General features: G+C 40.3%; 1 protein-coding gene across 1 annotated transcript; it reads right to left on the reverse strand.

Moving 5' to 3' along the window:
* Positions 1-1211: 1211 nt before the first annotated feature.
* Positions 1212-10507, reverse strand: rab31 (RAB31, member RAS oncogene family). The gene is made up of 7 exons (XM_049000860.1): positions 10134-10507; positions 9484-9563; positions 7231-7312; positions 5898-5969; positions 5163-5269; positions 4431-4540; positions 1212-4314 (listed from the first exon to the last, which is right to left on the reverse strand). Exons 1-7 carry the CDS (start codon positions 10167-10169, stop codon positions 4217-4219), a joined length of 585 nt encoding a protein of 194 aa, XP_048856817.1. The 5' UTR covers positions 10170-10507; the 3' UTR covers positions 1212-4216.
* Positions 10508-10720: the final 213 nt, after the last annotated feature.

Here is a 10720-nt window from a genome sequence, read left to right on the forward strand (position 1 = left end):
TTACCGCTAGCATGTCTGAGTGACATCCATGAACTGGAAATTCAACGTTACACAACTAATAAAACTGTCTATCGGCATATAATCTGTCAGCTTCTATACTATGTATGGCAGTATTTGCACCGAATGCCGCATTTTAGAACTACATCGTTTAATTTAGAATTAGGTAATCAGTGTTGACACCCCACAATGCACAACAACGAAATGTGTCCCCTGCATTTAACCCATACGTAACATAGCAGGGGGCAGCTAATTCAGCATCCAGGGAGCAGTGTCTAAATTAAGTTTGTAAAAATAAGCAAAATGTAAGAATAGGCACTGGTTCTGGTATCACTGTCACTAATACCAGTGCCAGTCATGTAAAAACCGCATGTGGTGTTCAGCCTAAGTGCCTTGTTTGTGAGAAGTGGAGGAGACTCTCGCTCAGCGTTAGCCGAGCCCCGCGGAATGTCTTTCTATTCATGTCTTCTGTGCTATTTTGAGTAAAAGGCTGTTTTCAAAGATCTCCTAGTAATTAGAATTTGCATGGCGCCCCATACTAGTTATAGGATGTTCCAGATAGTAAACGGAGAATATGTTAAAAGCTAAAAACCAGAATTAGCATGCAGTAAGTAGTATTGGGCCTTCTTGCTTGTGCACTATTTTATGTCTTGCTCATTGTATCAAAATGTATTACATCATTTTGTATTATTCGATTCCCTGCTATCTGGAAAATACATAAAATTTCATGGTAAATGTACTTAAGAAATCATTAGAAATCACATGTAACTAAAGTAGCATATAGTGACAGGAAAGAAGGAAAGAAGCGATACCAATGACTGAGTGATACTACTTTCAACAAACGGGGGGTGGGAGGGGGTGACGCGTTATACTGGTGTAAGCCTGTATCTGTCTGCTTATCTACACACATGTCCCTTTTTCACTGCCACTTACCCAAGGCAGGGTCACTGAGCACCTGAGGCCTACACCAGAAAGCACAGGGCACACCTTGAGAAGATGCAAGTCAATCACAGGCCAATCACAAAGGGTAATTACAGCCATCAAACCATAAACCAATGGAGTTTCTCGAGTGTCCAGTGAAAAATCAATGCAAGTAAACTTGCTTTAGTACAATATAACTCTTTAAATTACAGAAAAAGAGTGGTAATGCTTAGTGAATTAATAAAGCTCAATTTGAAGAATAACTGAACAAGATACTTAAATCACACATATGACAAGCTTTAATAATATTGTTTATTGACATGAAGGTTAAAATATGCTAACCTGGTCAGCCTGGATTATAAAAAAGGGTTACAATTAAAACAACTGTGTCTCATGAAGATACAATATATTTATAGCCACGCAGTTATTCTATGCAATTTTACGTTGGCGCCCAGTCATTTTTCCAAACTGCATTTGAACAGGGCTGTGTGGCTCTTCTGTGTGGAAGTGACATCACACAACATTACTACTAGGGTTAAGAATGTCTACACTGGCCAGGGACATTTTACATGTTACATGTGCAGTGCTTACAGTGTTAACATGTAAGTACAGAAAAATTCAGAAAAAGTGGTTAGATGCAGCCAGTCCATCACCAAATGTTACCCTAATATCTATGCAGCACTGCTACTTTGCATTTAGTATTTCATAAGTCAATATGAATGTCTTTCTAATATTATTTTTACAAGCACTTCATAAGTGCTGAACATGTAATTACAGCGCCTTTCCAAACAATGCAGCCTAAAACATGAAAGAAAATAAAATAAAAAACCTCAAAGGGAGGGACTGCTGAGGTCATTGTGAGGCCTTGCGAGATACCGGCAGCCAGCCCGCGGGATCCGGGATCCTCCCTGTCCCTCTGCTTTGTCAGGGGAACCCAGTAGTGGAGGTACCTGCTATGTATTCTGGTGTATTCAAAATGAAAGGTACCTTAGAAGCACAATACATCAGAAATATGTGATGATGATGCTTTAGGCAATAACTCCAGCATGGGGACACAGACAATAGTGTAAATACAGTATAGGCCAATAATTATGAAGATATATATATATATATATATATATATATATATATATATACACACACACACACAACATACAAACAGATTACCCTCTTCAAATAGGAATTTCTTAAGAAGGAAACTCCACAAAGTTACACTATGCATTTTTACAATCGTATTGACAATGCCATAAAAAACATTACATCATAGCAGGAGGAATCTCCACATTTCTTTAGACTTTAGGTCATCAGGCAATCGGAACTGGAAGAGTGTCCTGATTTCCTGGAAAAGGCTCCCTGCTTGGGCTGTAGTGTGTCTATAGCCAGCACAGCCCTGCCATGCTCACTCACATTTAGGGTGAAAGCATAGGCCTGTTACTATCCTGGACTGTTTCAATTATATCCACTGATGCACCTTAAATTCCATTTTACTTAATAAATGATCAATTCTTTTACCTGTACAAAGGATTTTTTTCTGAAAAATGGATTGAATGATAGATGAGTACTATCAGCTGTGTTCATCAAACTGTTATGAGTTTAACTGGATGCCAGTCCTTTTAAAATCTGACTAATGTAGCCTCAGAAGTATTTTAGAAATGTATTGCAATTCTGTCTAGGTCAATGGAAATAGAAAATGTATGGCACTGACATTAAAATCTGTATCTCTTCTAGTCCTTACTGACTTTGCTAGATATTATTTAACTCATCTTATAATGACTAAATCATTATAAGGATTTACCTCACCTAGGTTAAAAAGGTTAACATATAGTTAAAGTGTGGTCATTAACATGGGTGACCTTGCTGTAAACACTGTTGAAATAGTACCAGGAGAGGCAGTAACAATGACAGAAGAATTAGCTGTTTTTATGGGTTAAGTGGACAAAACAGAAAATGAGCAGGATATCAAATCTGACCAAAACTGGAAGGAAGGGGGCTGTTCTCACAAACTCATTATTGTAACTTACATAATTTTTCAAATTATTTTGAAGACAGACTCAAATTATACAAGACTTATCTAAACTCTGGGACAGATAATCAGTTTTATAATAGCACTTATTTCTGTAATAAAAGTATTTCATCAAAGCCATGGCAAGATTTACGAGCTGAGAAACAAAAAACTAACGGAAGAAATAATGTATGTTTGATCATACAAACTGTTTATTGTGGGTAACATTCAATAAATTTGAAGGATTTTAAACCATCTTATTTTTATTTGATCATAAAACTGTTAGTCATATTTTGGCTACTTATTTGAGCAAAATGCTAAAATAATCATTAAACCGGAGCAATAATGAGTTTTAATATACCTAAAAAGTTAAGGTGATGTCAATAGTTCTACCCAAAAAATAAACACTGTATTTCATTTTAACTTTTTTTCATGACATTAACGTTTAGTTTGTGAGAATGACCCAAAGGCATATTAGTGCAATTGAGTGTACAGTCACAGAATGAGAAGGACTGTCATCTTCATGTAGAATGTATATATAAAGACAGACTGAATGGAAAGCCTTTAATTTTGGTATTGCTAGCCACTAAGCTCAATGCAACCCTGGAATGAACTAGCCAGCAAGATACACTGGAAAATATGTAAGTTTTCATTATCACTGCAAAGCACATTATCAGCTCGCGTATATTCCTGTGAAGTATCTTTACAAGAATTAAAGGTAAGAAAAACGTATATTCTGTAACTCTGCACAAAGATGAAAACAGCCCTTATGATATGACTTGGGTACCTATTCATTTTAAAAATAACAGATAAAATACTGGTCTGGTTCTGGACACAACTGGTTTCTTAAACTTCAGCTTTTAATTCCACTGCCAACATATAAATGTATGTTATCAAGGTTATTTTTTACATTTAAATTAAAAAAGTCATAGCTCTATAATAAGAGGTTTCTTATCGATAGGGTGCAATTCATTCAAAACATGAGACACACACATCTTTGTTCATAATTTTGTTCATACAGGCTATAGGGAGATCAAGTCTAATTAGGAATCCTAATGAAGTTTCTGTTAAATTAAGGTGAATGTGTTATAAATAGGATGGATGTTTCATGGAATGTTTGCTGATATTGAGTCTGATCTAATGCTGGGTCCCCTCCTCTTTTAGGAATCTCTACAGGGAACTGACTGGCCCAGTGCACCTTGCTGCAGAGTGTAATGTGCTTAAGAGGCTTTAAAAGAGCTGGGGGGGGGGGGGGGGGGGGGGGGGGGGGGGTCTCACTCCCCCGGGCCCATCTCACTAGCAGCAGCGTTTGTGCACTGTCGCCGGCTGCCGTGTCAGCTTAAAGGATTCGTTGCTTTCTACATCTTGAGGGTCCAGAGGTGGGATCTGCCGGCCTGAAATTTTTAGTTACAGTTTATTACAACTTAAGATTTACGCGTGAACTGTGTTTGTTCACATTCTGTAAACATTTTAATGCTGGATAGGCCAGAAGTAGCTGGCAAATACTCACTGATTTTCTGAAAGAGTTCCTCGACATTGACGGCATTTCTAGCGCTGGTTTCAATGAAAATGGCAGCAATAGACTCTGCAAATTCCTTGGCTTCTTTCATTGGAACCTCTCTGTGAAAAGAATCATAAATTAGGACTGAATTTGCACTTGGCAAATTTGTACCGATGTGATGACTGACAACCTGTTCTTTTCCCTTCAGGTAAACATTATTCTCTATTATTCACAAATGTTTGATTGTTTTGGACCTTATAATCTGATCACTGACAGATAATAAATGTTAAGTAGTTTTTAGATGGCAGGTGTGATTACTGAATGCCCAGGTCCCCCCCCCAAAAAAAATAAAATAAAAAAAACACAAGCCATTTATTAGATTTCATAAAAACACAGCTCTATTAGTCCTCAGGAACCACAGAAATGACCCTGACATCTTACAACTAATTAGTAGCAAACCTGCAGCAATGATGAGAGGTTGCAGCTCCTGCCTTCTAAGTACTACAGCAGAGATAATTGATAGAGGATGGAGCAAGCCCTTCAGAGATATGAGCACCGTAGGATGGAGCAAGCCCTTCAGAGATATGAGCACCGTAGGATGGAGCAAGCCCTTCAGAGATATGAGCACCGTAGGATGGAGCAAGCTCTTCAGAGATATGAGCACCGTAGGATGGAGCAAGCCCTTCAGAGATATGAGCACCGTAGGATGGAGCAAGCCCTTCAGAGATATGAGCACCGTACCTGATATCGCTCAGGTCATTCTTGTTCCCCGCTATAGCCACAATGATGTCCTCAGGACCATGCTCCTTCAACTCCTTCACCCATTTTTTCAGTGTCTGAAAGGAGTCCTGGCAATGGACATGTGGGACAGTAACTTTAAGTCAGTATCAGACTACTTGCAGTTACTTCTTTACTATTTAACTCCCTTTTTTCTGCCTGACTTTGTATAGAAATGCTTTCGTTTCTGCAGATCAATCAGACAGTTATCAGCTGCTTGTTACTGAGATGCTCACATCACATCTCTTGGGATATTTTTTTCGTCTTCCTGCTCAAATGAACATCTGCATCTGATTCAAAGATCACCTCACAACACATCCGAGTATGAAGTTAATTTGTGGAATCTCTATGTTGTGCTAAGAGGTAAATTAAGTAGACTGAACCCAGCTGATGTTACAGTTTACTGCATCCAGTGGGCTTCTTTCCTCCTTCTGGACATGCAAGACCTGCTGCAGACTGACTGTCTGCATGAGTGCTGGTGTATCAGGTGGTACACACACACACACACACACACACACACACACACACACACACACACACACACACACACACACACACACACACACACACACACACACACACACACACACACACACACAAAGACCTTCAGTAATTTCAACAATAGAAAAGATCCTTCTGCTACTGATTTGTGTCCCAATCATCTGGTGTCATTGTTTGAGGTAAGTCTGTAGAGTTTACCAGTTTTGTGATGTCGTAGACAATGACAGCAGCCGCTGACCCTCGGTAGTACATAGGGGCCAGGGAGTGGAACTAAAAAAGACACAAAAATGAGAAGCATTCCCTCCCCCTTATCTCTCCCAGTCAACAGTGAGTGATGGTCCCCATATCAAAAAGAATTACGCAGCCCCAAACCTGCAGGGCCTTAGTCTGATATTTGACCTTCGCTTTACAATAGAGTGCAGCATTTCATCTTCTGTCACTCTCCAAGCTTCATATTCTGTACAACACTCTGCAGCTTCAGATAAGTTTCAGGCACTTTCATCCATTCACTCTGAAGGCCGTTTAAAGCAAACTGACAGTACACCACAGTGATTCTTAAACGTGTGTTCATCCATCAAAATGTATTCCAAGATTAATCAATTTTGTTTTTCTTGCAGCTGTTATGTAACTAGGTAATGCAAGATTTTTGCTGATTATAAAAAAAATCAAATCACTCACTGATATAAATACATGCACTATGTGTTATACCCACACAAATATATCAATATATAACAACACGTGACTCATTATAAAGTGTTTACTGTTACAGTGAAGGACAAAATCCATATTGTTGGAAGTCACTGTATTTTAAAGGCTAAGAAATCTACAAGTTTAAGGTATATATTGATGCTTTTCTGCTACGAAGCCTATGTTCACTATTAGTACATGGCAAATAAGTCACTGTGCAGACTCAGAAATACAGACAGGAAATGTTGCAAATGGAAAACAGAAGAACAGTCATGCAGCAACAGGCACAGAAGAGCAAAAGCTTAACATGACATAATAACAGGCGTTTCCTCAAGATGAGCAAGACTGGCATATTGCATAGAACTCACTTTAGGGTTAACGTTCAGCAGGTAAGAGCCTTCCAGCGAGGAAGTCAGGAGTGGGTCTTACAACATCACTGTCACAGCAGAGTTGCATACTTGGTCTCACATATCTGGCCCATAGTGGACCAGGTGTCTTGGTTTTAACGCCAAGCTGAGCCGTGAGTTTGGTGAGGACAAATCTTATCCTGGGCTAAAGGCTTTTTACAATGTTGAATAAAAATAAAGTGGTCTGTGACCTGCTGGACATTTTGGTGGGATGCCGAAGCACCCCTTCCTTACTGTAAGGCCAGCCCATGATGTGACTCTCCAGCTGAGTGACACAGGAAAGATAAGCAGCACAGTTATTGGCAGTTAGGCAGTATAAGCTGCATTCACAAAGGACAAGATTAGCCAGTGATGAATGCAGTTCAGGCCAGTAAGGATCCGTGAACGTACCTCATGCACAGGAACTATGTGATTACACCCCTAAAGCTGACACTTACCCTCTCCTGCCCTGCAGTGTCCCAAATCAAAAACTTGTGAAGCTCATTTCCACAAGGAACAGTCTTGGTCAAAAAAGATGCGCTGAAAACCATTCAGATGAGTTTTTACCACCAATACAGCCAAGGAGAATGACATCCATTAATTTGATATACTAATGTCAAACTTCGTTGTGCTACAAACAAAATATGTCCTTATATTACACCACATTATATTTGGGGCTGGGGAATTTATCATGCTAACACATTGCACTTTAGTCATAACATGCTATTTCTTTGATTGCATGCAGTATTTTGTTACTCCAATGGAAGAGCAGTACAAGCATAGATTTTAATCACAATATTGCTTCCTGAATCCCAGAATTCAGAGGTAAAATCAGATTTTAGACTGAACATGTGGCCGGGGAGGCACGTACGCGGCAGCCACGCGTGGCCGGGGAGGCACGTACGCGGCAGCCACGCGTGGCCGGGGAGGCACGTACGCGGCAGCCACGCGTGGCCGGGGAGGCACGTACGCGGCAGCCACGCGTGGCCGGGGAGGCACGTACGCGGCAGCCACGCGTGGCCGGGGAGGCACGTACGCGGCAGCCACGCGTGGCCGGGGAGGCACGTACGCGGCAGCCACGCGTGGCCGGGGAGGCACGTACGCGGCAGCCACGCGTGGCCGGGGAAAACGTACGCGGCAGCCACGCGAACCCAATGGAGATGGTTTGGGGTGAGCTGGACCGCAGAGTGAAGGCAAAGGGGCCAACAAGTGCTAAACACCTCTGGAAACTCCTTCAAGACTGTTGGAAAACCATTTCAGGTGACTACCTCTTGAAGCTCAACGAGAGAATGCCAAGAGTGTGCAAAGCAGTAATCAGAGCAAAGGGTGGCTATTTTGAAGAAACTAGAATATAAAACATGTTTTCAGTTATTTCACCTTTTTTTGTTAAGTGCATAACTCCACATGTGTTCATTCATAGTTTTGATGCCTTCAGTGAGAATCTACCAATGGTCATGAAAATAAAGAAAACACATTGAATGAGAAGGTGTGTCCAAACTTTTGGCCTGTACTGTACATGTGGTACATGCCATTAACTGCCATCTGTTCATCAACCCTTTTTAAAAACATCAACATTCTGGTTGTACTTGCTTCCAAGGAGAATTTTTGTTGTAAATGAATAATCTGCACTGTGATGGGCTGGCCCCCCATCCTGGGTTGTTCCCTGCCTCGTGCCCATTGCTTCCGGGATAGGCTCCGGATAGGCTTATCCAGTAGGATAAGCGGTTTGGAAAATGGATGGATGGATGAATAATCTGTACATTACAAGTTAAACAGATGAAATATGGGTCATTCTCACGAATTAGAAAATTTTAAAAGTTATGGTGAATTACAGTGTTTTTTTGTTTTGTATCGGGCAACTCACATTCCCTTAACCTTTTTGGTATACTAAAATTATATCATTTGTTGCTTTGATTTGATATATATTTACCATTTTCCCCAAATTGGCATCCAAAAATCAGTAACAAACAAAAAAATGTTTGAAATCTTTCAACTTCATTGCATGTAACCCAAAATAAACAAGAAATGTGTGTGATAAAATGTATGTTTTTGTTAGTTCTCTCATTTTTTTCCTCATCTCAGTAACTTTTGCCCTGGAAATGAAGAAGAACTTTATTGCAGATATAAATATAAAACTGATCATTAGCCCAGAAACAAAATCGACAGGCGTATAATTAGAGTATGTCTTCATATTATTTTAAAAAAACTAGAGAATATAGACGTATAAAATTTTTAAGTTTTAATATTAGGTGTGATTAAAGACACAAAACTATGCAATTAATTAGGTAATTTTTTAAATCAAACCCCAACCCTACATTTATCATGAGATCTTACTCTGTCCATCGTCTGTTTTGTAGTGCTACCCTCTAGATTGGCCATAACTACATAAGCACTCTCTTTTGTAACATAATTAGGTAGACATGAACTAAGGTGGAGCTTAAGGAAAATGCACAGCTGATGCGCAGAAAGAATGCTGTCTGCCGCATATAGAGACCATTATAATAAACATATAACGGATTCCTTGCGTGTTTTGCTACGATATTTCGGAAATGCGCAGTGAATTTATTTACACAACACGAAAACTCTGTGAAGGCCGAAACAAAAAGCAGCTAAATACTGAGTCATAAATTAAACATCGAGAGTTCAGAATAACAATAATATGTTTTGCTCCCGTTAAAGAAAAAAAAAACAGAAGAAAACATTTTCCTTACCCAATTGTTGGACTTATATTGTGGTCAAAATGATCTTGTACGAAACGACACACAATACTCGATTTACCAACTCCTGTATCCTGCAAAAAAATAATATATTACTCTACATTAATCTTTAGTAATAACTTACAAACTTAAATCCGAAATGTAACTCCAAATCATATGGAAGTTACATTCGATTAGCATTTTTCATACTTTGTAAAATAACATCTTTTTAGTTTAATTCAGATACACGGAAAAGAACAAAGTACCGTTCGGGCCCGGCGGTGACGTCATTGTGGATAATGCCAAAAGGTATTCAAACGGCACAACAACCCCGAAAGCGGAAGCGAAAAGTAGCAAGTAAATTAAAATATATGCCATCGGTGACATTTAACGGTCTAAGACCCGAATGAAATAAACACGGCTACCGGAATGCACAGAACCCCAGCAGTAAGAACGCAGATTTCTAAAACCACATACCGCAGAAACTGGACTGAACTTATGCTTTCTGGAGACGGATATTTTTTAAAAAAGTAATGAATCACACAACATCGACGTACTAATATAAAGGAGTCGCTGTTTTTTCTCGTATTCTGTCTCCTGGGGCGATTCCGAAGCGCCGACAGAAAAACTGATAAAGAATCCTCTGTTTCAACTCTTTCACTTACCCCAAGGAGACACACTTTCAGTTCCCTTATGGCCATGGTTTTTAAGTTAACTTAAGCATCATCTGCCACGGTGTCTCCCCGTCGTTAATTCTTGGCCATGCTCTTTTGCTTACATAAACGTTTTCTGTTACAGAAAATGAGTCCTAACCATACCGCCGCCTCATTGTCCCCCCTCCCCAGGATAACGGGAAGCGGCCGCAGCACTCCGGAGGGCAGTCGGCGGCTCACGTGACGCGCACGCCGCACCCCCTCGGTCCCGCTCGGACCTCTGCGTTTTTTAACGCTAAGGGGTTCGGACACTGCGACCATAGAGACAACATGACGAGCCACGCTTTGGAGTCATTGTTCTTTCATTAAAAACTTTTAAGGGCTGTTTTTTACTTCAGAGGACGCGGCAGCTCGTCAGCGCTCGCGACGATTGTGACGTAATTTTCGTCATAAGGGCCGACTTTGGACGCCGCGCGATAGGGTGGCGCCTGATGGGCTGGGAGCTTGGCGTATGAGATTTTCGGGAATAACTTCATCTATCGGTGCTGTTTCTCCCCCAAACCAGCTAATACTAAAGTAACCACACTCAACTGAGAACC

Source organism: Brienomyrus brachyistius, unplaced genomic scaffold, assembly GCF_023856365.1.
Source record: "Brienomyrus brachyistius isolate T26 unplaced genomic scaffold, BBRACH_0.4 scaffold53, whole genome shotgun sequence".
Taxonomy (NCBI): domain Eukaryota; kingdom Metazoa; phylum Chordata; class Actinopteri; order Osteoglossiformes; family Mormyridae; genus Brienomyrus; species Brienomyrus brachyistius.

Coding starts and splice junctions, on each gene's coding strand:
- rab31 (XM_049000860.1), bottom strand. CDS start 10,169: ATGGCCATAAGGGAACTGAAAGTGTGTCTCCTTGGG. Junction 9,564..10,133: donor TGAAAGTGTGTCTCCTTGGG/GTAAGTGAAAGA, acceptor ATTTTTTTGCAG/GATACAGGAGTTGGTAAATC. Junction 5,970..7,230: donor ACACTGCAGGGCAGGAGAGG/GTAAGTGTCAGC, acceptor TGTCTTTTTTAG/TTCCACTCCCTGGCCCCTAT.